This window comes from Gigantopelta aegis, chromosome 6, assembly GCF_016097555.1.
Source record: "Gigantopelta aegis isolate Gae_Host chromosome 6, Gae_host_genome, whole genome shotgun sequence".
NCBI lineage: Eukaryota > Metazoa > Mollusca > Gastropoda > Neomphalida > Peltospiridae > Gigantopelta > Gigantopelta aegis.
The window spans coordinates 48,978,100-49,005,115 of NC_054704.1; the positions used below are offsets into that span (position 1 = coordinate 48,978,100).

Below are 27,016 nucleotides of genomic sequence, written 5' to 3' on the forward strand. Positions count from 1 at the left end.
GTCTGAGTCAGGGATCGATCCCCATTGGGCTATTTCTCACTACAGCCAGTGCACCACAACTGGTATATCAAAGGCCGCGGTATGTGTTACCCTGTCTGTGGGATGATGCATATAAAAGATCCCTTGCTGCTAATCGAAAAGAGTAGCCCATGAATTGGCGACAGTAAGCTTCCTCTCTCAATATCTGTATGGTCCTTAACCATATGTCCGACGCCATATAACTGTAAATAAAATGTGTTGAGTGTATCGTTAAATAAATTCATTCCTTCTTTCCTTTTTAAATAGTGCAAAACAGAAAAGAACCTCACTAAAACCTATAGTCCTTAAAACCAGACTTCTACCTGGTCACTTGGGTGTCTCGTGTATGTAGAGGGGCTTCACTGTGGTTGTTTGTCTGGAGGGTTGCAGACAATTTGGGGGTTTTCATTTAAATATGCCTAAGTTAACCTGCACTAAAATTTAACTTTTCAGATGAACATACAGTACATAATGTAAACAGACAGTAAAGAAACAAAATTTTGCATTCTATATTGTATGTGGACAATTATAATATATTGCATTATAAAGTAAAATAAACTTATTATTATTGTATTTTTCAGGAAACTACACTGCCGACCCAACGAAAGTGAAAGTGACAGTCCAAGGGAAACAACTCAAAATGGAGAAGCGGAACCTGAGAGGACCACACCAAAGCGAGTAAACCTTGCAGCTCAGTGGGAACAAATGTGCAACAAATGAACAGAATCCTAAAATACACTATTTTGGGGCATCAGCAAGCTTGTCATGGGTAATCCGAAATAAAGGACAGCACTAGTCAAATTTAGCACATTACTAGGGCGAGTTCTAGTTCAGTCTCCAAAACCTTAAATTTCGGAATAAGTCGAATCAATCTATGGAACTGGTGCAGTCCACTTTGATCTATATGGGTGATTGTAATTTAACATTTGAGATCAATAGTGAACATTAATTACACCAATCTTGCAGAGTCCTAGATTTCATGAATATTAAGATTTTAGTGGAGTATGAATTTTTTAATAAAACATAAAAGACAATTGGCCTACCAGTGTACAGAACTGGCTCAGTCCATAGTCATTAGGTGTATAGGGGTGATATTAATTATTACAAAATTTGAGGTCAGTCCTGTATTGTCTTGTACAATTCGATCTGATAAGAAAATTTACAATTTCAACAGCATAATCGTTTCTTGTTCACGAACTTGCAAATAATGTTGATACTTACATATTATAACAATTATATAATATTATGATCAGTATATCTTAGAAAATATTCAAGACAGAATTAACAGAATGAGACAATTGGGCTACTGATTTCTGAAGATATATTAAAAGGATTTCAGCTCCACTGGCTTAGTTTATCAGCCAAGTTCATCGCATTGCTCTGGATAGTGGCCAACAGTGGTGAGATATCCATCTAAACCTCACATAAAGTGCCTTTACCAATACCTGTAAGCAGAAAGAAACATGGTACTACGTTAATACCATTTTTATGTTTAAAATGATATATATTGGTTATATAATACTATTATATAGCAAAAGTGCTCCCGCCTTGCAAAATAAATTGTTGCTCTATTGCTGTTACTGTTGTTACTATTAAAGGTGGTATATATTAAAGAGGATCAATCATTAGTTTTTGGTGGCACAGCTTTGTTATACATCTGCATATAACTTGCAGAAGTCTGTATTAAAACTAAAACATTTTTTGTGATAATTGTATATATGTTTTATAAAGTATTTAATATCCAATTAAATGTAATGACAGTTGTTATGTTTTTTTATCAAAATATTAAATAAGTTTTCTTTTTGGCTTTGGTTTTGATAAAATTATGGAAAGTTTCCCTGTATTTCTTTATTTGTATTCCTAACAAATGTTTAACAGCTAGAGTGGAACCCACAATCTATGAATGATTCTCTTTAAGTTAACGAAAGACGTATATTTATATTGGGAAGATAATGATCTGATTACTGTAACATAACACCAGAGAGGATTCAATGTATTGTACAGTTAAACAGAAGTACTATTTGAAATTACAATAGGAAATATGTATCACCATATCATCATATGCATGTAGGCTGTGTTTTAAACACCTGTAATTAATGAGACTGATGTGCAAACAGGTATGATATAATTCAATAAAGTGAGTTTGTAATCAAGACATATTCTGATTTATGGTGGGACATGTAATTGTCACGACAGACTGAGCCTATCTCAATGTCGATTCAAGACTAATGCATAGAGTTCGGACTAAAAATGCATATGGTTTGTACTGTATTACATAAATATTAAATAAATGAGCTTGGCCTACAGTAAACCTTTTGTAAGCATCGGGCAAACAACATAGTAAATTAATGAATAAATATATTCAACAGCATTTTGCAAATTAGCTTTTTTTACTTTCATTGGTTTGTATATAATAATATTATGATAATATTTTACGCATATGCATTTGAAACTTTTAAGAACAATTTAAGAAAATTTAAACTATAATCATGAAATATGTTAACACTGAAACACCTTAAAAGAAAACTTGACTGCAGTATTTTGTTTGTAAAATACACAGAGAGATATAAATGCACCAATTAATAATATATTCTTTGTAAGAAATTAAGGCATGGCACTATAATTAAGCATGTCTGATTTCATAATACATTACCTGTTGTGTTAATGTGATTAGTTGTGTATAATTGTTAATACTGAATGTGAAATACTTTGGATGTTTCTTTTAACATTTTACTGTGTGATAAAGCAAGATTTAAAATTCCGTTTTTTTTATTGAAAAGAACAAATTGTGTGTTATCATGTATTTATCTTGTATAAACATATGTTATATAAATTAAAACATACACATAGCTAAACTGTGTTATATATGTACACTAAATGTATTTATTTGTGGTATATTCTTATTCTTATTCTTATTAACATTTATAACTATTTGTATTTATAATAATCAACAGAAAGAATATATTTTACAAGGATCGTTTTTATCCAGATATGAATTGTTGATGTGGTCAATAAAACAGAAATCTGTTTTTATACATGTATTTTAAAATAAGTTGGTTTCACAAAATTGTTGTTTTAAAGGATATCTAATTCGTGTTTGTCTTCAAAACCTGTGTTTGTACAACAATAAAATGCAGGATTTGAAATAAAATAATAGACAGATTATACAAAATTTGTATTGAGTTATGATGAAGTTAGATTCAAAACCAAAAGGCGCAAGGCATTCTTTAAAATATTTTGTTATTGAACTAACTGAAGACATCAGTTTCAGAATGCTATTCTTCTAATCATTGCCATTAGTAAATGGGTCAGGACCATCTTATAACAGAAGGACCATCATGAAATCACATACAGTGAACCAAAAACATAAAATATTCTTAATTACAGTTTTGGCTGTATTTTTATCATTCCACTTTTTTTGTACAAAGCCCCCATGAACATGTATTTGTATAATATTATACTGAATGTCCATTCATAATACAGACTGTACAGTGTGACTATATTGTAGGTAGAGTGTACATTTGTGATATATTAAAGCATATATAAAGTGTTTGCTAATTACACACACTTTCTGCCAGGAAGCATTTGTTGAGTTTGTGTGCGTGCCAACAGAGGTAAGAACAAAGGTTTACATGTACATACACTGCTTTACTAACACAAGATGCCAGATCTTTTATTTTATTTTGCAAGCATGAAGCTGTAAAGTTATTTATACTCACAAGCAGATTGTCCGAGGGGCCTAATTCACAGTGCTGTTTTAAGCATAAGCATACGAGACAGAGGGTAGGAGAATAACCTCAAATTCGGGCAAAAATTATAGATATAATTGGACAAAGTGTACCATGCTGAGACCTTTTTACCATTTATTTCCATCATTCAACCATAAAAATTAGTTGTAATCCATGTAAAAATGTGTATTGATTCATTTGCAACCCTATATACAGTTAGTTGTTTGGTAGTAATGCTAATATGAATAAATGTTGTTATCCAGATCCGGGCAATTTCATTTAATTTGGGCAAAAACCAGCCAGTCCCCCTACAGAAATAATGGGAGCCCTATGCCTATGGTCTTGTGCAACATAGCGTCATCCTTGCAAGTCTTTTAGTATTGCACTGCAAGATCGCAAAAGTGCGAGAGTTAAGTGAATTAGACCCCTGGACTACTAGACATAAAAAACAACTTAACAAATTTACAAATTAATAAAGCCAAATGTATGTTCCGGTAACACCTTACCAAGATGATGGACAAAAACAAGTTCTCTGAAAACTGAATTTCTGAAAATATCCTGAGGTTTGTAATCCTTGGTCTTAAATAAAAGTACTGGTCATTGCATTCATCTGACCAATATTCTTTAGGCTTTTATTATTTGTCTAAACCAAGAGAGATAAATATTTAAAATTAAACCAACAAATTAACAATACACAACATTTTTTATTTACAGTACTGTATATTGTGAAGTAACCATTGTTTAGCAATGCAGTTTTTCTGAAAGGTCGTCTGTGTAAAAAGAAATAACTTATGGTCCCTAGCTTGGTTGACCATTACTAACAAAGATTTAAGTTTATATTGTTCAAACCTGGCTCTATGTTTCAAAAGTCCCAGTTTTTATTTTGGTTATGTACAAAATGGTAGTGTATTTGATTCTTTCAGTCAAGTGTAGTTAATTTGTGTAATAACATTTATTTTACCTATTTTAAGCAAAAATCTGTTCCATTTTCAATGTCTTAGTATTGTGACATCTGCAATTCCACACCAGGTAGAATACTTCTGCTCTCACAATTGGTATGCCTTTGTTCGAAATCTGTGCACTGGGAAAACTTAACTTAGTTTGATCAATATTTTATTAACCTCCGAGTGCCTTGTGTAGGACTGTACAGAAATATAATTATATATATACATATACTCTTCAAAAAAAGAAACGCAAAAGGGTACAAATGGGTTATAACTCCGATTTTATGTTTCCTACCGGTTCATGCTTTGTGAATATAAGGTCATTGCATGTCCCAAACACATTCCCACGGTTACATTCGATAAAACGCAGCTACTGTACAATAAAGTTCCAAAATGTGAATATTCGCAAAAACGCAGCCACGTGCAAACCATGTCACCACTGCACGTGCGTTGTCTGCACGTGCAACATGAACACCGACAGTATAAAAGTGCAGGGTGTTCGCTTGCCTGGCCTCTGTATCTGGCCGACAGTTGACAATCCAGGACATGCCACGTCTCAGTGAACCGCAGAGAAACATGCCATCGGCCGACTAGACGCAGGCGAATCCAGAACGGCCGTTGCCAGGGCATTCCATGTGTCCCCAAGCACCATCTCCAGACTGTGGGACCGTTACCAGCAACATGGATCAACACGTGACCTCCCTAGATCCGGTCGACCACGGGTCACTACCCCCGGGCAGGACCGCTACATCCGGGTACGCCCACCTTCGGGAACGATTGACTACTGCCACCTCCACAGCCGCGCAGCAATACCAGGTTTGCGCAGGATATCCGACCAGACCGTACGGAACCGTCTACGTGAGGTAGGAATTCGTGCCAGACGTCCAGTTCGAGGTGTCATCTTAACACCACAACACCGTCGACTCCGACTGCAGTGGTGCCAGATTCATCGACAATGGCCTCAACTGCGATGGAGACAGGTGTGGTTCAGTGACGAGTCCCGATTTCTGCTCCGACGTCATGATGGAAGATGTCGCGTGTATAGGCGTCGTGGTGAACGTTATGCGGCAAACTGCGTGCAGGAAGTGGACAGATTCGGCGGGGGGTAGTGTCATGGTGTGGGCAGCCATCTCACACACACTGGCAGAACTGACCTGGTTCACGTGCAGGGCCACCTGAATGCACAGGGCTACATTGACCAGATCCTCTGGCCACACATCGTTCCAGTTATGGCCAACGCCAACCGCCAACGCAGTGTTCCAACATGACAACGCCAGGCCTCACACAGCACGTCTCACAACGGCTTTCCTACAGAACAACAACATTAATGTCCTTCCTTGGCCATCGATATCACCGGATTTGAACCCAATTGAGCATCTATGGGACGAGTTGGACCGACGCCTCCGACAGCGACAACCACAGCCTCAGACCCTGCCCGAGCTGGCAGCAGCCTTGCAGGCCGAGTGGGCCACCATCCCCCGGGACGTCATCCGTACTCTGGTTGCTTCAATGGGCAGGCGGTGCCAGGCAGTTGTCAACACACGCGGAGGCCACACCCGGTATTGACTCCAGATGACCTTGACCTTGGTGGTGTGTCCTATCACTTACTCACAATGGACTAGAGTGAATTGTGAACAATCCTGCAACATTTGGTAATTATCGGACTCACCATTCAATAATGAAATCAATTCTCCAAATGTTACGACAATGTGGTTTTGCGTTGACACTACCCCCATGACACTACCCCCGCCGAATCTGTCCACTTCCTGCACGCAGTTTGCCGCATAACGTTCACCACGACGCCTATACACGCGACATCTTCCATCATGACGTCGGAGCAGAAATCGGGACTCGTCACTGAACCACACCTGTCTCCATCGCAGTTGAGGCCATTGTCGATGAATCTGGCACCACTGCAGTCGGAGTCGACGGTGTTGTGGTGTTAAGATGACACCTCGAACTGGACGTCTGGCACGAATTCCTACCTCACGTAGACGGTTCCGTACGGTCTGGTCGGATATCCTGCGCAAACCTGGTATTGCTGCGGCTGTGGAGGTGGCAGTAGTCAATCGTTCCCGAAGGTGGCGTACCCGGATGTAGCGGTCCTGCCCGGGGGTAGTGACCCGTGGTCGACCGGATCTAGGGAGGTCACGTGTTGATCCATGTTGCTGGTAACGGTCCCACAGTCTGGAGATGGTGCTTGGGGACACATGGAATGCCCTGGCAACGGCCGTTCTGGATTCGCCTGCGTCTAGTCGGCCGATGGCATTGTTTCTCTGCGGTTCACTGAGACGTGGCATGTCCTGGATTGTCAACTGTCGGCCAGATACAGAGGCCAGGCAAGCGAACACCCTGCACTTTTATACTGTCGGTGTTCATGTTGCACGTGCAGACAACGCACGTGCAGTGGTGACATGGTTTGCACGTGGCTGCGTTTTTGCGAATATTCACATTTTGGAACTTTATTGTACAGTAGCTGCGTTTTATCGAATGTAACCGTGGGAATGTGTTTGGGACATGCAATGACCTTATATTCACAAAGCATGAACCGGTAGGAAACATAAAATCGGAGTTATAACCCATTTGTACCCTTTTGCGTTTCTTTTTTTGAAGAGTATATATTATATGCATCTAACATGTATACTTATATAAGTGCAATGCTATATACAGATATTATTTACAAGTTATACTGTATTCTAATACTTATCCATCTTGAAGAAAGAATCTTTATTCTATGACATGATCACATGCACATGCAAAGGTTGCATATTTGTAACATTGTACAGGTCTGTATATTCTGTCTTCAAGGTGAATAAAAATGTTGTCATGCCAACGAACACACATGGGATCATATTTCTGAAGCTATCTTAGGTCACTACGGTATCGTAAAACTTCCATAGGCTATGGTTTGTGTTGTAGTGACATCATTGCCCACAATGGTTTTATGATATCGTAGCACTAAGATGGGTTCGAAAATATGTAGCCAGCAATCTAAAATTTAGATTAACAATGATTTCAGTTACTACTTACACCATCTCACTGTTTTTTTAAAAATCATGTATACTTTTGTGTTTATAATGCCCCCCCCGTCATTAATATCTGAGTTTGACCATTCATCTATACAGAAGTACAAGTTACACTGTGTTGTTAGTGTTAAAACAAAGTTGTGAATGACATACATGTATGTACTTAGTTTTTACACAATGCTTACATCTTATTTTAACAGGTTTTGTTTTACTCCAGTTTATGATACATTATGTGTGCAGAACAAATCTTGTTATGAGAAAGGTTTAAACTTGATACACACATAAACAAACCTTTTAAATGCACAACCAGATAAATATTTAAAACTAAACTGAAGATATGATTTTACTATCCAAGATAACAGATTATTTTACCTGAATGAATACTTTTGTTACATTAGGTAAGTCATACTTTGCCTTATGTTTGGCAGCCAAAGTACTTAAAACTAAATTTCTTAATGGAAACATAAATTATTTAGGGCATTAAAGGCCACTGGCCCTAGTTATTAGGAAGTGTAAACTATTTTTAGCAGATACAGAGCTCTTTTTGAAGTTAAATTACTCATATCTTACATCTACTCACTTAAAAATAAATTTTGACAAAACCAAATTGTTTCTGGTCATCCCGATGTTCATACACACTTTAAATGTGTAAATCCTGTTTGAGAGAGAGAAAGAGAGAGTACCCTTTTAACATGCCCCTATACCACTACGGTTTCGGGCATGTCCATCCTGGGTCCGGACTCTGGATAGCCAGTGGTCTGGTCTGGGACAGAATCCCGTTTGAACAAATTGTTTGTAAGCACAGAATGTTGTTTAAAATGTTGCACTAAAGTAGATAACCAGAAACTGTTCCTAAGTATGATAACAGAGTATAGTGCATTTAATCAGATTAAGGGAGTTTTATATGCTGTATTACTACCCATATTTATATGTCTAAGCAATAAACACAATTATATTATTGATAACAAGGTTTTCTGTTGTTTTTAAATATATACACAGAGAGAGAGGAGAGAGGAGAGAGGAGAGAGGAGAGGGGAGGGGAGGGGAGGGGAGGGGAGAGGGGGAGAGGAGAGAGGAGAGAGAGAGAGAGAGAGAGAGAGAGAGAGAGAGAGAGAGAGAGAGAGAGAGAGAGAGAGAGAGAGAGAGAGAGAGAGAGAGAGAGAGAGAGAGAGAGAGAGAGATTGATTCAAAGCTGTCACCAGTCAACTTAGAGAAAATCAGTTGGGGATCTTTCATATGCACTTTCCCATAAGCAAGACAGTACATAATAAAGCCTTTAAGGTACCAATCTGGAGTTGATTGGAGAAAAAAGAAGAGGAAAACATCCATCACTGGTAATGATTATGTGACTGATTTTATCAGTTACTTTTCACCCCATTTGATATTACAGCATTTTGTTTAATCAGTAATGCGCAGCCTTTTCCTTTTAACTTATTTTTGTGCTTGTATCCAATTAAGGTTCAAGCACACTGTCCTGGGCACACACCTCAGCTATCTGGGCTGTCTGTCCAGGACAGCAAGTTAGGGGTTAGTTTGTTAGTGAGAGAGAAGAAGAGGGTGTAGTCGTCTTACAGCTACCCATCGAGTCATTAAAACTTGCTGTGTGTGGGAGCCGGTACCAGGCTGTGAACCCTGTACTTACCAGCCTTATGTCCGATGGCTTAACTATGACGCCATTGAGGCTGGCCTCTTTTTATGTTGACAATTACTTTTATATGCATTTTTCATACACAGACCTGCAATTTACTACAGCAGTGCAACATTGTTTAAAAGGCGAAATAACCTATCGCATCCATTGAGGAAGGGGGCGGGATGTAGCCCAGTGGTAAAGCACTCACTTGATAAGCGGTCGGTTTGGGATTGATCCCCGTCAGTGGGCCCATTGGGCTATTTCTCGCTCCAGCCAGTACACCACGACTGGTACATCAAAGACCGTGGTATGTGCTATCCTGTCTATGGGATGGTGCATATAAAACATCCCTTGCTGCTAATCGAAAAGAGTAGCCCATGAAGTGGCGACAGCGGGTTTCCTCTCTCAATATCTGTGTGGTCCTTAACCATATGCCCGACGCCATATAACTGTAAATAAAATGTGTTGAGTGCTTCGTTAAATAAAACATTTCCTTCCTTCCCATAAATAAAATGTGTTGAGTGCGTCGTTAAATAAAACATTTCCTTCCTTCCCATAAATAAAATGTGTTGAGTGCTTCGTTAAATAAAACATTTCCTTCCTTCCCATAAATAAAATGTGTTGAGTGCTTCGTTAAATAAAACATTTCCTTCCTTCCCATAAATAAAATGTGTTGAGTGCGTCGTTAAATAAAACATTTCCTTCCTTCCCATAAATAAAATGTGTTGAGTGCGTCGTTAAATAAAACATTTCCTTCCTTCCCATAAATAAAATGTGTTGAGTGCGTCGTTAAATAAAACATTTCCTTCCTTCCCATAAATAAAATGTGTTGAGTGCGTCGTTAAATAAAACATTTCCTTCCTTCCATTGAGGAAGAGAGGGCAGGATGTAGCCCAGTGGTAAAGCACTCGCTTGATGCGCGGTCGGTTTTGGATCAATACCCGTCAGTGGGCCAATTTGCTATTTCTCATTGCAGCCAGTGCACCAAGACTGGTATATAAAAGGTATGTGCTATTCTGTCTGTGGGATGGTACATATAAAAGTCCCTTGGTACTAAGATTATATGTCAAATTATCAAATGTTTGACATCCAATGATTAATAAATCAATGTGCTCTAGTGGTGTCATTAAACAAAAGCAAGCAAACTTTAAAACATTGAGGAAGATCGATTCTACAAATTGCATCAGAGGTGCTCTGCCAATGAGCTACACTCTTTACATAAGAAGGAAGGAAATGTTTTATTTAACAAAGCACTCGACACATTGTATTTACGGTTATATGGCATTTGACATATGGTTAAGGACCACACAGATATTGAGGGAGGAAACCCGCCATCGTCACTTCATGGGCAACTCTTTTCGATTAGCAGCAAGGGATCTTCTAGATGGACCATCCCACAGACAGGATAGCACATACTACGGCCTTTGATGTACCAGTCATGGTGCACTGGCTGGACCTTTACATAAGAATATGTGGAGGACAATATTTTGCAATGCTAGTAAGATTCAAGTAATGCTAATTTAAAAATTTGATGCTGATAATGAAAATATTACAAAATGAAGTTGGCTACATTTAGTCCAAATGATCTTAACATAATATTGGTAATAGAGCCGATCTTTGTGAAGATCAAATTCCAGATTATTAGGTTGTATCCAATGCAATGTCACGTTTGTCATAAAGTCTGTGTTCTGTAATATCAGTGGTGTAACACTAACTGGTTAAAATGGGAAAACATGCAATCAGCTTGGGTGCATATATACTCTTCAAAAAAAGAAACGCAAAAGGGTACAAATGGGTTATAACTCCGATTTTATGTTTCCTACCGGTTCATGCTTTGTGAATATAAGGTCATTGCATGTTCCAAACACATTCCCACGGTTACATTCGATAAAACGCAGCTACTGTAAAATAAAGTTTCAAAATGTGAATATTCGCAAAAACGCAGCCACGTGCAAACCATGTCACCACTGCACGTGCGTTGTCTGCACGTGCAACATGAACACCGACAGTATAAAAGTGCAGGGTGTTCGCTTGCCTGGCCTCTGTATCTGGCCGACAGTTGACAATCCAGGACATGCCACGTCTCAGTGAACCGCAGAGAAACAATGCCATCGGCCGACTAGACGCAGGCGAATCCAGAACGGCTGTTGCCAGGGCATTCCATGTGTCCCCAAGCACCATCTCCAGACTGTGGGACCGTTACCAGCAACATGGATCAACACGTGACCTCCCTAGATCCGGTCGACCACGGGTCACTACCCCCGGGCAGGACCGCTACATCCGGGTACGCCACCTTCGGGAACGATTGACTACTGCCACCTCCACAGCCGCAGCAATACCAGGTTTGCGCAGGATATCCGACCAGACCGTACGGAACCGCCTACGTGAGGTAGGAATTCGTGCCAGTCGTCCAGTTCGAGGTGTCATCTTAACACCACAACACCGTCGACTCCGACTGCAGTGGTGCCAGATTCATCGACAATGGTCTCAACTGCGATGGAGACAGGTGTGGTTCAGTGACGAGTCCCGATTTCTGCTCCGACGTCATGATGGAAGATGTCGCGTGTATAGGCGTCGTGGTGAACGTTATGCGGCAAACTGCGTGCAGGAAGTGGACAGATTCGGCGGGGGTAGTGTCATGGTGTGGGCAGCCATCTCACACACTGGCAGAAACTGACCTGGTCCACGTGCAGGGCAACCTGAATGCACAGGGCTACATTGACCAGATCCTCCGGCCACACATCGTTCCAGTTATGGCCAACGCCAACGCAGTGTTCCAACATGACAACGCCAGGCCTCACACAGCACGTCTCACAACGGCTTTCCTACAGAACAACAACATTAATGTCCTTCCTTGGCCATCGATATCACCGGATTTGAACCCAATTGAGCATCTATGGGACGAGTTGGACCGACGCCTCCGACAGCGACAACCACAGCCCTAGACCCTGCCCGAGCTGGCAGCAGCCTTGCAGGCCGAGTGGGCCACCATCCCCCGGGACGTCATCCGTACTCTGGTTGCTTCAATGGGCAGGCGGTGCCAGGCAGTTGTCAACACACGCGGAGGCCACACCCGGTATTGACTCCAGATGACCTTGACCTTGGTGGTGTGTCCTATCACTTACTCACAATGGACTAGAGTGAATTGTGAACAATCCTGCAACATTTGGTAATTATCGGACTCACCATTCAATAATTAAATCAATTCTCCAAATGTTACGACAATGTGGTTTTGCGTTTCTTCTTTTGAAGAGTATATGTCATGAGTGCTGAAATACAATTGTTTGAAATGAGCCTTGGCCAGTTTCACATAAAATGGGTAGATTTCGCGGGTTCAGATTTCCTCATTCCAACAGACAAGATGATCTGAGATGTGACAAGAAGTCAAAGTTTTAAAAGCAAACAAGTTTCTAACATTTGAAAACCTCCCCAGAAAAATCAAAAGAGAAAAGCAGTTTTATTATTTATTCAATTTTTTTAACTCTGCGTCACTCCTGTTATATCTGTCCACAACCCCCACCCCCCAAAAAACCCCTACCTACATTGAAAAAGGAATAAAATGATAAATAGTGGATTCCTTGCCAAAAGATTGGACATAAACCAGTTCGGTTGTCAGCACTTAAAATATTTCTTGCCTACCCAACTTCCAATACATCACAACACAACAAACCTCTTAAATACATGATGTCGTGAAGCCTGGTGGAGAATTTAGGGTTTGTATGCTTTACTCACACTATGCCACTGCGCTAATTGGTAGTAAAAATTGATTGGTTAGTGCAAGTTGATTATAATCAGTGATCAGTAATGAAATTCAAACCAATTTGCAACATTAGTTATATCTATCTGGTATAAAAAATAAAAAAAAGAGGAAAAAAGTTTCTTTTGTTTAATGATACCACTAGAGCACACTAATTAATCATCGACTATTGGATATCAAACATTTGGTAATTCCGACATAGTCTTAGAGGAAACCCATGACATTTTTCCATTAGTAGCAAGGGATGTTAAAGTTTTATATGCACTTTACCACAGACAGGACAGGACATACCACAGCCTTTGATATACCAGTTGTGCAACGACTGGAATGAGAAACAGCCCACAGACTGGGATCGATCCTAGACCGACCGTGCATCAAGCGAGTGCTATACCACTGGGCCACACAAAATTCTCACTCCTTGAGCATCAAAACAAAACAAAAAGAGAAAAAACAAAGTATAGACTGATTAGACATATAACTTTATTTACCATTTATTGAATTTTATTTAACACCATACTTAAACTTTTTTTTTACACACAATATTTAATGCACTATACATGTATTTTAAAGCCATAATTTTAAGGAAAAAAAAGTATGAAATGAATGTAAGTTTTGCAGATCAAATTAGCAGATAAAAGCTACATTATACATTGTTTTTTCTTCATAATTTTTGTTTTATTTTATTATTTGTTTAGGTTTTAATATTACAAAAGGAAAATAGTCTACATGGTAATTTAAATGTCATAATGATTCAAGTGTTTGATTCAGTCGAGTCTAACAAAAATATTAATTTGAAATATTTTGTATGAATTAAACGTTTGTAGCACAAGTGAACAAGAACAAAGTGAACATGTATAGAGATGTCACAAATATATATCTAAATGAAATGGTTTGAGCACAGTTCACAATATTTACAGCATTCTTAGAAAAATAATCCAAAATATCTTTGCTTTGTCTTCAGAAAGACAAGATTTAGAACCATTTTGATTCTTATAAATATATTCAGCATAAATATAATATATTTCGATGAGACTTTACCAAAATATCAAAGTTTACAACTTTCAATACAACTGTAAACAAACTCAATCAATTGCCTAGTTTTAACACCTTATCAAAGAAGTGAAATTTTTGGAATTCGACAAAAGATTGAGATTCTGTTCAAATATTAGTTCTATGATTGGCTTCTAAGAAGAATAATTTGAAAAATAATATGTACAATATTGCACATACATGTATGATAATATATATATCAAGCAAATGAAAGCACAATGGCAATTACTCAAGATAGCTTCAATGAGATGAAAGCATAAGAAATATAAACAAAAACAACTCCCACAAAAATACAACATAATTGTAAATAATGTGACCATTTTCAGGGAGTTCAAAGCAAAAACGTATGTAATAAAAATGAAAGCAAACTACTATATTCACAATGCAATTCTTAGAACATTACTCATAGTTAAGGTAATAAAACACATTATGCGATGGTATGACTGTATTTGTAATACCCTTTACTTCAAACAAAAACACAAAAATACTTCAGCCAGGAAGAAAACTGCTTAAACACGATGCAATTGTTCATGCTTTCTTTCAACACGTTTTCCTCCATTACAACACCTTAATCAACCAATACACACAGTCTCTGGCATCGTAACTATTCAACACATATTCCAGTAGTCTTGTGTCAAAGCCATGAACACAGAACATCCTCAATGCCTCAGAACCATATATTTTTAAAGTTTTAATTTTAATCGGCAACAGTTGCCAATCAATTTAAAATTGATTATCAACTAAGTATTTAACTCTCTTTTTTTTTAATATTTAAAAAAAAGAAAAAAAAGAAAAAAAAAGTATTTAACATTTTAAATTTGTGTTGTGATCTCTGAAACTTGTGTAGTGAATCACGATGTGAAATTGAACAAAATATTCAGTGTGATGGAATGAATGTTTAACTTCAACAACAACACATACAAATAAACAGTCAATCTACAGAATCTTTGATTGGTGAAACGATCTACAAAGCCTGAAGATCATTCCTCTGACAATGTTTGTAAGTTTGCAACAAGTTCGGTTCATAAATAGAGAATAATAAACAAGTTACAAGATATTAGCAAATTTACGTCCCTCATGAAATAATTTTCATTTGTTACTCGCTAAAGTTTACCAAGTTTGTTACTGTTATTACAGCTATTTTTTGTCTAAAAGCCTTTATTTTCAACACAACATGCACGTAGGCCTTCATGTATAGAAACGATGTAAGCCACTTTACACACTGTTCTGTTTAATCACGTTCATAGATAATGTTCAAAAACAAAAATTCTCTTTATTCTGCTAAAACATCTATAATGAATTGCATTAAAATAATTTTTATTTTTTTTACAAATTTAACACCGAAAACAGTCATTAATGCAAACTCTTTAAAAAAAGTGACATAATTTTGTGTGTTTACCAAATCGTGATGACGTAACATTTAATACCAACAAGGTCATTGGTCTGTAAGCGTCAAATCATTGTGAAAATATTTTTCCTGTTATGCGTTACTGCTGGGGTAATAAATATTAATATTGCACATTGAATGGCTTCAGACATTATGCAGCATGTCGAACAGTCTACAGCATGGACGCCCAGGTATGGAATACACACGCATTGACGAAACTCTCTATGTGAGTCTGCATGCTGAGTGGTTTCAGACATTGTGCAGTATGTCTAACAGTCTACAGCATCGACGCCCAGGTGTGGAATACACACGCATTGACGAAACTCTCTATGTGAGTCTGCATGCTGAGAACTGGCAGGTTGGGACTCAGTGGAGTGTGTTCCTTGTTCAGCAATGGCTCTCGCAATACCATGCAGAGTTCCTGTGAAAAAATAAATGGAAAATACTTAAAATGTATTTTCTGACAGATTTATGATTTCCAGAATAACAATGTTCTGTAAACCAATTTAATAAATTTAACTCAATTATAATAGTTTCTTTTTAATAATGTTGCTGATAAAATAAAATAAATTATATAGAGGATATTTCTCCTCCTATCTTTCAACTTCTTTCGCTGTCCACCTCCACATCCCAGTCCTTGTCTCTCCAACCGCGACAGGTGTTTGTCTCTTGTGGCTATCTGTGCCACACACCTGTTCCCCATCAGCTTTTAGCTGTGGGATTAGTCTGACCACTTCGGGGAGTGTTCAGTAGTTACTTCTGGCATTGTTAAGAGGCACTTATAACCACCTACTATGCACCCCTATTACCAGCAGTCGTTAGTTAGTGCCGTGGGTCAGACCAGCTTTATTAGCGGCAGAGGATGAGGATGCCAGGTGGGTGCAGGGATATACACAGAGACTGCAACCGTGGAGGAATTTGAGACAGGTAGGCGATGGTGTGGACAGCTCAGAAGACAGAGTCGGAGGAAATTGACAGAAAGGGTCGAAACAGATTGAAATCGTGGGAGAAATTGGAAAGTTTTTTATATTAAGATAATGAGAATGATAGGCAGAGGGTAATAGATGAGAAAGATGAATGAATGTGTGAGCCAGCTTTGACAGGATTTGAACCACTGTCGTCAGCTTGATTGTCCAGCAGCTTTACCACTAGACCACGGAGCTCACATTTTTTTTTACTCAATTATAATAGTTTCTTTTTAATAATGTTGCTGATAAAATCAAAAAAATTATATAGAGGATATTTCATATTTTTTGTTAAATATGATTTATATCTCATCGAGTGAAGTTTGCAATCATATCTCATGAGTGGCGCTTGCGCGACGGGTGTGATATGATTGCAAACTTCACGAGATGAGATATAAATCATATTTGACAAAAAACATGAAATTTTCTATTTATTTTATAACTTTTGGTAATTTACCTCTATTTTTAAAATGCCAGCAGCAAAATAGTTCCGGCTTTCTTACAGTGAAGGTAACACTTTCTACAGTGACGATAACACATTTTAGAGTGAAATAGTGAAATTTTCACTCTAAAATGTGTTATCGTCACTGAGTGACTGATAACACTTTTATTTCACTGATATTTTAAGATATTTCACTAAATGTTATATAATAAAAAGGGTTATCATACAAGTCCATGCAAGTAATCATCATTATAGACAATCAAACAAAGAGCCTCATTACAAAATATGTTATTTAAAGAAACTCCCTAAAACAAAGCCCCCCCCCCCACCTGCAAAAATAAATAAAAAATAAAAGGTTTCTTGAACACTCACAGGAATTTCTTTCACGGTACAACACATTTGGAAAAATAGTATATATTTTTGTACCCATTTAGAATAAATACCCACCGCTCTTTCTAACCGGAAATCCAGTGACATCATCATGAACATATCCAGATAGTTGGGGTTCAGAACAAGCTAAAAGAAAAACAAAGATATACATGGCTTTATTTATACAGTGAAACCTCTCAAAACCGAATCCTCTGTTAACCGGAATTCCCTCAAAACCAGACGTTTTTTGCGCCCTCCCCTTTTAAATATTTGTACAAGAGAGAACCTCTGTAAACCGAATACCTCTTAAAACTGGGCATTTTACTCGGTCCCGAGGATATCCGGTTTAAAGGGGTTTCACTGTACATGTATGTATATACATTTGTCCAAATTCCACCAACACCAATTGCCTCATGATACCTGTTTCGTAACTGATCAACCCATCAATTAATCCATAAACTTTCTCACTCAAGTCGTAACGACCTAACTGTCCATCAATTAAAGCCTTCTTCACCACAGTCAATAAACTGTCGGGAGCAGGGGAGAGTATAGTAGATGTTTACATTCGTCTTAACAAATCCAGACATAACCACTCAACCACTAAAAGAAATGATATATGACATGTGTGTGGCACAGATGGCCACAACAGACAAGCACTTGTTGCTATTGGAGAGACAAGGACTGGGATGTGGAGGTGGAAAAAAGTTGAACAATAGGAGGAGCTGCCAGATTGATAACAAATAAGACAGAATACAAATAAGACAGAATTCAAATAAGACAGAATACAAATAAGACAGAATTCAAATAAGAGAAAAAATTAGAGAAAAATGAAGGGGGCAGTGAGATTAAAAACCAACAACAATAAAGAAAAAAAACCCCAACAACAATAAACTGCACTTACAATATATTTCTGTTGATTGTCTGTACTGACGAAACATCTGTGTGTATCTGGGTAGCGTGAGATGAGGACGTCCAGCAAGCTGTAGTACCAGGCAAACGACATGTTCATAAAGGGAATCAGCTGGGCGTCGATCTCGCTCAGTGGAGTCAGTGCCACCATTCTCAGAAGTTCCTTGAATTCATCAAAACTCAAACTTTTCAAACTCTGAAACACAAGTTGATATATAGTGATATTTGGGGGAAAAACCCCCACAATAATATTATATTAAAGGGACACATATTCTAGTTTCAACTCGTGAAAATTAACACTAAATTTATTTAATCTACAAACCTGTAACACATTTGGATAAAGTTACAATTGGGAAAAACACGAGTCTGTGAGTTTGAAATTGTGAAATACCCTCTAAAAATAGACTGAAACTCGACTCCATAACTGTTACTTCTCAGATGCATGTGTGTTTTTAAAAATATGATAAATACATTTTGTGATATTAAAAACACCAGGATGACCAACAACACTTCGAATGTATGGAAATTGATAATCTAAACCATAAAATCTAAGTACAGTATGAGTTCAATTATCAAAAATGACCCTAATAGTCAACAATATGCCTTAGTGTTTAAAAAGTAGGGTATATCCCTTTAACTAACTCACATGAAGATGCATATATAGATTCTGTATAATCAATAGTATAGAACGGTATTTTGCAGGTGATAGATTACAAACCATATAAACAGAATTCAATAAACAAAATTTGGACGAATGCAAACATAACATAAAAAAAAAAATCTTTTGAGTTAAAATAATATTTTAAATTGGCAACTGGAATATTTAAAAAAATGTAACCCTCCCTGACAGTGTCTAATATGTAAAGCTAGAACAAATATTTTATGGAAGTCACAGTGATCTATAGAATATGACTTTATGAGCAGCACACCAGTGTCAAAAGTACAATAAATTGTATTTAAAATATTTTAATACTATAAAACAAAAACCTAAAAATATTTTTTCATAAAATTATACAAATTTAAAAAGCCCACATATTTTCACAGAAATTTTACCATTTTCAGTGGCGGATCCAAAAAATCCATTTAGGGGGGCCCCAGTGACATGAGGTGGAATGCTAAGGGAAGTTTGGAGGAGGTTTGAAGGGGGATCATAAAAAAAACAACCAAAATATATAATAAAATTATAACTATTGCAAAATTTAGGGGGTCCCGGGCGCCTCTGATTTTATTTGCTTATTAGTTTTTTTTGGTTACTTTTGGGGGGCATACTACCTCCATAAATAAGGTTTAACTATATATGTATGGTGTGTTTGTCATGTAGGTTGAGTACGTACACCATCCCTGCTCTCCTCAGTCTCACTGCGTTTCTTCTTGCGGATGTCTCCTTCCTTACTGAGCATCCTCTTCCACAGGTAGTCGAGAGAACACTTCACCCGCGACAGCTGTACCATCTGCTCTATCTTATCCCTGAACACAGATACAACACAAATGTTAGTCAAGCCTGTATATATATATATATATATATATATATATAGGTTATTCAAGGGGCTACACAAACATGGCTTCTGTGGGTTCTAGGCATGATTTGTTTAGTTTAACGACACCAACAGAGAATATTGATTTTTTAATCGTCGGTTACTGGATGTCAAACACTTGGTAATTCTGACATATAGTCTAACGGGAAATTCACCCAGGCACGGATGCAGGATTTCTGAAAGGGGGATGGGGGGTCCAAATGTGATGACTCATCTCTCCTTTTATACACAGCGCCTGTTACAGCTGAACACATCATGCTCAAATTTACAAAAAGAGGGGAGGGAGGTCCAGACCCATGCCCCCCCCCCCCCCCCTGGATCCGCTACTGTCACTACATCACATTTGGTGATTCTGACATATAGTCTTAGAAAGGACAACCCACCACAGTAAGGGATCTTTAGTATGCACCATATGCCTTTGATATATCAGATGTGGTACACTAGCTGGCCCACCGATGGGGATCGATCATAGACTGACTGCACATCAGGCAAGCACTTTAGCACCGTGTTCCATTCTGCCCCTTTAGTAGAAATGACAATATACCTTCCAGCCTGAACCTCGTTCTGTACCATGTCGTAGATGGGACGCTGGTTTAGCGACAAACTAGAATGTTCTAGTAGAAATGACAATATACCTTCCAGCCTGAACCTCGTTCTGTACCATGTCGTAGATGGGACGCTGGTTTAGCGACAAACTAGAATGTTCTAGTAGAAATGGAAATATACCTTCCAGCCTGAACCTCTTTCTGTACCATGCCTGGTTTAGCGACAAACTAGAATGTTCTAGTAGAAATGACAATATACCTTCCAGCCTGAACCTCGTTCTGTACCATGTCGTAGATGGGACGCTGGTTTAGCGACAAACTAGAATGTTCTAGTAGAAATGGAAATATACCTTCCAGCCTGAACCTCTTTCTGTACCATGCCTGGTTTAGAGACAAACTAGAATGTTCTAGTAGAAATGACAATATACCTTCCAGCCTGAACCTCTTTCTGTACCATGCCGTAGATAGGAGCCTGGTTTAGAGACAAACTAGAATGTTCTAGTAGAAATGACAATATACCTTCCAGCCTGAACCTCTTTCTGTACCATGCCTGGTTTAGTGACAAACTAGAATGTTCTAGTAGAAATGACAATATACCTTCCAGCCTGAACCTCTTTCTGTACCATGCCTGGTTTAGCGACAAACTAGAATGTTCTAGTAGAAATGGAAATATACCTTCCAGCCTGAACCTCTTTCTGTACCATGCCTGGTTTAGAGACAAACTAGAATGTTCTAGTAGAAATGACAATATACCTTCCAGCCTGAACCTCTTTCTGTACCATGCCGTAGATAGGAGCCTGGTTTAGAGACAAACTAGAATGTTCTAGTAGAAATGACAATATACCTTCCAGCCTGAACCTCTTTCTGTACCATGCCTGGTTTAGTGACAAACTAGAATGTTCTAGTAGAAATGACAATATACCTTCCAGCCTGAACCTCTTTCTGTACCATGCCTGGTTTAGTGACAAACTAGAATGTTCTAGTAGAAATGACAATATACCTTCCAGCCTGAACCTCTTTCTGTACCATGCCTGGTTTAGCGACAAACTAGAATGTTCTAGTAGAAATGACAATATACCTTCCAGCCTGAACCTCTTTCTGTACCATGTCGTAGATAGGAGCCTGGTTTAGAGACAAACTAGAATGTTCTAGTAGAAATGACAATCTACCTTCCAGCCTGAACCTCTTTCTGTACCATGCCTGGTTTAGTGACAAACTAGAATGTTCTAGTAGAAATGACAATCTACCTTCCAGCCTGAACCTCTTTCTGTACCATGCCTGGTTTAGTGACAAACTAGAATGTTCTAGTAGAAATGACAATCTACCTTCCAGCCTGAACCTCTTTCTGTACCATGTCGTAGATAGGAGCCTGGTTTAGAGACAAACTAGAATGTTCTAGTAGAAATGACAATCTACCTTCCAGCCTGAACCTCTTTCTGTACCATGTCGTAGATAGGAGCCTGGTTTAGAGACAAACTAGAATGTTCTAGTAGAAATGACAATCTACCTTCCAGCCTGAACCTCTTTCTGTACCATGCCTGGTTTAGTGACAAACTAGAATGTTCTAGTAGAAATGACAATCTACCTTCCAGCCTGAACCTCGTTCTGTACCATGCCTGGTTTAGTGACAAACTAGAATGTTCTAGTAGAAATGACAATATACCTTCCAGCCTGAACCTCTTTCTGTACCATGTCATAGATAGGAGCCTGGTTTAGAGACAAACTAGAATGTTCTAGTAGAAATGACAATCTACCTTACAGCCTGAACCTCTTTCTGTACCATGCCTGGTTTAGTGACAAACTAGAATGTTCTAGTAGAAATGACAATCTACCTTCCAGCCTGAACCTCTTTCTGTACCATGCCTGGTTTAGTGACAAACTAGAATGTTCTAGTAGAAATGACAATATACCTTCCAGCCTGAACCTCTTTCTGTACCATGCCTGGTTTAGTGACAAACTAGAATGTTCTAGTACAAATGACAATCTACCTTCCAGCCTGAACCTCTTTCTGTACCATGCCTGGTTTAGTGACAAACTAGAATGTTCTAGTAGAAATGACAATCTACCTTCCAGCCTGAACCTCTTTCTGTACCATGCCTGGCTTAGTGACAAACTAGAATGTTCTAGTAGAAATGACAATATACCTTCCAGCCTGAACCTCTTTCTGTACCATGCCTGGTTTAGCGACAAACTAGAATGTTCTAGTAGAAATGACAATCTACCTTCCAGCCTGAACCTCTTTCTGTACCATGCCTGGTTTAGCGACAAACTAGAATGTTCTAGTAGAAATGACAATATACCTTCCAGCCTGAACCTCTTTACGTACCATGCCTGGTTTAGAGACAAAGTAGAATGTTCTAGTAGAAATGACAATCTACCTTCCAGCCTGAACCTCTTTCTGTACCATGCCTGGTTTAGTGACAAACTAGAATGTTCTAGTAGAAATGACAATATACCTTCCAGCCTGAACCTCTTTCTGTACCATGCCTGGTTTAGCGACAAACTAGAATGTTCTAGTAGAAATGACAATCTACCTTCCAGCCTGAACCTCTTTCTGTACCATGCCTGGTTTAGAGACAAACTAGAATGTTCTAGTAGAAATGACAATATACCTTCCAGCCTGAACCTCTTTCTGTACCATGTCGTAGATAGGAGCCTGGTTTAGAGACAAACTAGAATGTTCTAGTAGAAATGACAATCTACCTTCCAGCCTGAACCTCTTTCTGTACCATGCCTGGTTTAGTGACAAACTAGAATGTTCTAGTAGAAATGACAATCTACCTTCCAGCCTGAACCTCTTTCTGTACCATGCCTGGTTTAGTGACAAACTAGAATGTTCTAGTAGAAATGACAATATACCTTCCAGCCTGAACCTCTTTCAGTACCATGCCTGGTTTAGTGACAAACTAGAATGTTCTAGTAGAAATGACAATCTACCTTCCAGCCTGAACCTCTTTCTGTACCATGCCTGGTTTAGTGACAAACTAGAATGTTCTAGTAGAAATGACAATCTACCTTCCAGCCTGAACCTCTTTCTGTACCATGCCTGGCTTAGTGACAAACTAGAATGTTCTAGTAGAAATGACAATATACCTTCCAGCCTGAACCTCTTTCTGTACCATGCCTGGTTTAGCGACAAACTAGAATGTTTTAGTAGAAATGACAATCTACCTTCCAGCCTGAACCTCTTTCTGTACCATGCCTGGTTTAGCGACAAACTAGAATGTTCTAGTAGAAATGACAATATACCTTCCAGCCTGAACCTCTTTACGTACCATGCCTGGTTTAGAGACAAAGTAGAATGTTCTAGTAGAAATGACAATCTACCTTCCAGCCTGAACCTCTTTCTGTACCATGCCTGGTTTAGTGACAAACTAGAATGTTCTAGTAGAAATGACAATATACCTTCCAGCCTGAACCTCTTTCTGTACCATGCCTGGTTTAGCGACAAACTAGAATGTTCTAGTAGAAATGACAATCTACCTTCCAGCCTGAACCTCTTTCTGTACCATGCCTGGTTTAGAGACAAACTAGAATGTTCTAGTAGAAATGACAATATACCTTCCAGCCTGAACCTCTTTCTGTACCATGTCGTAGATAGGAGCCTGGTTTAGAGACAAACTAGAATGTTCTAGTAGAAATGACAATCTACCTTCCAGCCTGAACCTCTTTCTGTACCATGCCTGGTTTAGTGACAAACTAGAATGTTCTAGTAGAAATGACAATCTACCTTCCAGCCTGAACCTCTTTCTGTACCATGCCTGGTTTAGTGACAAACTAGAATGTTCTAGTAGAAATGACAATATACCTTCCAGCCTGAACCTCTTTCAGTACCATGCCTGGTTTAGTGACAAACTAGAATGAATGTTCTAGTACAAATGACAATCTACCTTCCAGCCTGAACCTCTTTCTGTACCATGCCTGGTTTAGTGACAAACTAGAATGTTCTAGTAGAAATGACAATATACCTTCCAGCCTGAACCTCTTTCTGTACCATGTCGTAGATGGGAGGCTGGTTTACCAATAAACTAGAATGTTTTAGAAGAAATGACAATATACCTTCCAGCCTGAACCTCTTTCTGTACCATGCCTGGTTTAGAGACAAACTAGAATGTTCTAGTAGAAAAGACAATATACCTTCCAGCCTGAACCTCTTTCTGTACCATGCCTGGTTTAGCGACAAACTAGAATGTTTTAGTAGAAATGACAATCTACCTTCCAGCCTGAACCTCTTTCTGTACCATGCCTGGCTTAGTGACAAACTAGAATGTTCTAGTAGAAATGACAATCTACCTTCCAGCCTGAACCTCTTTCTGTACCATGCCTGGTTTAGCGACAAACTAGAATGTTCTAGTAGAAATGACAATATACCTTCCAGCCTGAACCTCTTTCTGTACCATGTCGTAGATAGGAGCCTGGTTTAGCGACAAACTAGAATGTTCTAGTAGAAATGACAATATACCTTCCAGCCTGAACCTCTTTCTGTACCATGCCTGGTTTAGTGACAAACTAGAATGTTCTAGTAGAAATGACAATATACCTTCCAGCCTGAACCTCTTTCTGTACCATGCCTGGTTTAGCGACAAATTAGAATGTTCTAGTAGAAATGACAATATACGTTCCAGCCTGAACCTCTTTCTGTACCATGCCTGGTTTAGCGACAAACTAGAATGTTCTAGTAGAAATGACAATATACCTTCCAGCCTGAACCTCTTTCTGTACCATGTCGTAGATAGGAGCCTGGTTTAGTGACAAACTAGAATGTTCTAGTAGAAATGACAATATACCTTCCAGCCTGAACCTCTTTCTGTACCATGCCTGGTTTAGCGACAAATTAGAATGTTCTAGTAGAAATGACAATATACGTTCCAGCCTGAACCTCTTTCTGTACCATGCCTGGTTTAGCGACAAACTAGAATGTTTTAGTAGAAATGACAATATACCTTCCAGCCTTAAGGGATCACACCGCTATTTCAGCCAATGAGCGACGTGTAGGCGACGAATTTAGTTCCATGAAAAAAGAGTACCTCTTTTCTTTATTTTATTATGTTGGTGTCTGAACAGACTTGACAGTATGATTATGGAATATTGAAAGGGTAACATTGCCTCTTGATTTTGGCATATCAAACTGACAGATGCATATCTGCTTAGCTACAAGCAAGACCATTGTTTGCTATGCCTGTGGTACATATATTTAACGAGAGTAGCCTCCCCTCCATTAGCCCATGTGCTTAGGAGAGTGGATAATTAAAATTGCAGGTGGCGAAGTATTAATTTTATTTACTTAAATCCTGTCACAGAGGCTGTTCTCTTCATGTCAGGTAGTATATAGCACCTACTGTTAATAATTTAGTCAGTGCTTGGCTTTATATTTGTACTGTCACCAATGTATAATCAATAGTGGTGAGATACCTGAACCTCTTTCTGTACCATGCCTGGTTTAGCGACAAACTAGAATGTTCTAGTAGAAAAGACAATATACCTTCCAGCCTGAACCTCGTTCTGTACCATGTCGTAGATGGGAGCCTGGTGGACGTTGGAGAATCCAAGATAGTTGACATCCTCTTGTCGTACAGATAGGTGTTGTTTGACGGGCACAGGTTTAGACATGTCATCACCACCCGAAGGAACCTCTTGTGGACCTAAATAATACACACAACAGTGGAGACTGTGTTGTTTGTTGACTGAGGTGAAAGGAAGTGTTAACTTCTTACTTAAAATAAAAATACAATGTTTTTTTATTTAGGACAGACATAAAGAGATGTTTAAATGTATTATAAAATCACAGGAAAGATAAGAATAGGATACTAGTTTAGTCATTGTTATTTATTATCTAAATTAAACAGAATTGACTGTCATGCCCCCCAAATAAATTGTGCTCTCTCTCTCTCTCTCTCTCTCTCTCTCTCTGCTTGTCATTCTTTCTCTGCTTCTGTCATTCTTTCTCTACTTCCGTCATTCTTTCTCTGCTTCTGTCATTCTCTCATCTCTGCTTCTGTCATTCTCTCTCTCTGCTTCTGTCATTCTCTCTCTGCTTCTGTCATTCTCTCTCTGATTCTGTCATTCTTTCTCTCTGCTTGTCATTCTTTCTCTGCTTCTGTCATTCTTTATCTGTTTCTGTCATTCTCTCTCTCTGCTTCTGTCATTCTTTCTCTGCTTCTGTCATTCTCTCTTTCTGCTTCTGTCATTCTCTCTCTGCTTCTGTCATTCTCTCTCTGATTCTGTCATTCTTTCTCTCTGTTTGTCATTCTTTCTCTGCTTCTGTCATTCTTTATCTGTTTCTGTCATTCTCTCTCTCTGCTTCTGTCATTCTTTCTCTGCTTCTGTCATTCTCTCTCTCTGCTTCTGTCATTCTCTCTGCTTCTGTCATTCTCTCTCTGCTTCTGTCATTCTCTCTCTGATTCTGTCATTCTTTCTCTCTGCTTGTCATTCTTTCTCTGCTTCTGTCATTCTCTCTCTCTGCTTCTGTCATTCTCTCTCTCTGCTTCTGTCATTCTCTCTCTGCTTCTGTCATTCTCTCTGATTCTGTCATTCTCTCTCTGATTCTGTCATTCTTTCTCTCTGCTTGTCATTCTTTCTCTGCTTCTGTCATTCTTTATCTGCTTCTGTCATTCTCTCTCTCTGCTTCTGTCATTCTTTCTCTGCTTCTGTCATTCTTTCTCCGCTTCTGTCATTCTCTCTGCTTCTGTCATTCTCTCTGCTTCTGTCATT

General features: G+C 38.6%; 2 protein-coding genes across 3 annotated transcripts in view; one reads left to right on the forward strand and one right to left on the reverse strand.

Moving 5' to 3' along the window:
• The window catches only part of LOC121374590 (microtubule-associated protein futsch-like), a 182,407-nt gene extending 177,492 nt beyond the window's left edge, over positions 1–4,915 (forward strand). Inside the window, exon 18 of the mRNA XM_041501694.1 lies at positions 600–4,915. Within this exon, the coding sequence (XP_041357628.1) occupies positions 600–738 (139 nt within the window). The 3' untranslated portion in view covers positions 739–4,915. The remainder of the gene's footprint in view (positions 1–599) is intronic.
• A 10,041-nt stretch (positions 4,916–14,956) lies between these two features.
• The window catches only part of LOC121374922 (KICSTOR complex protein SZT2-like), a 149,071-nt gene continuing 137,011 nt past the window's right edge, over positions 14,957–27,016 (reverse strand). For both annotated transcript variants that reach the window (XM_041502063.1, XM_041502062.1), the window contains 5 exons: positions 25,788–25,947; positions 19,560–19,692; positions 18,218–18,421; positions 17,395–17,463; positions 14,957–15,961 (listed from right to left, as the gene is read on the reverse strand). In XM_041502063.1, coding sequence (XP_041357997.1) covers positions 15,818–15,961; positions 17,395–17,463; positions 18,218–18,421; positions 19,560–19,692; positions 25,788–25,947 — 710 coding nt within the window. In that variant the 3' untranslated portion in view covers positions 14,957–15,817. The remainder of the gene's footprint in view (positions 15,962–17,394; positions 17,464–18,217; positions 18,422–19,559; positions 19,693–25,787; positions 25,948–27,016) is intronic.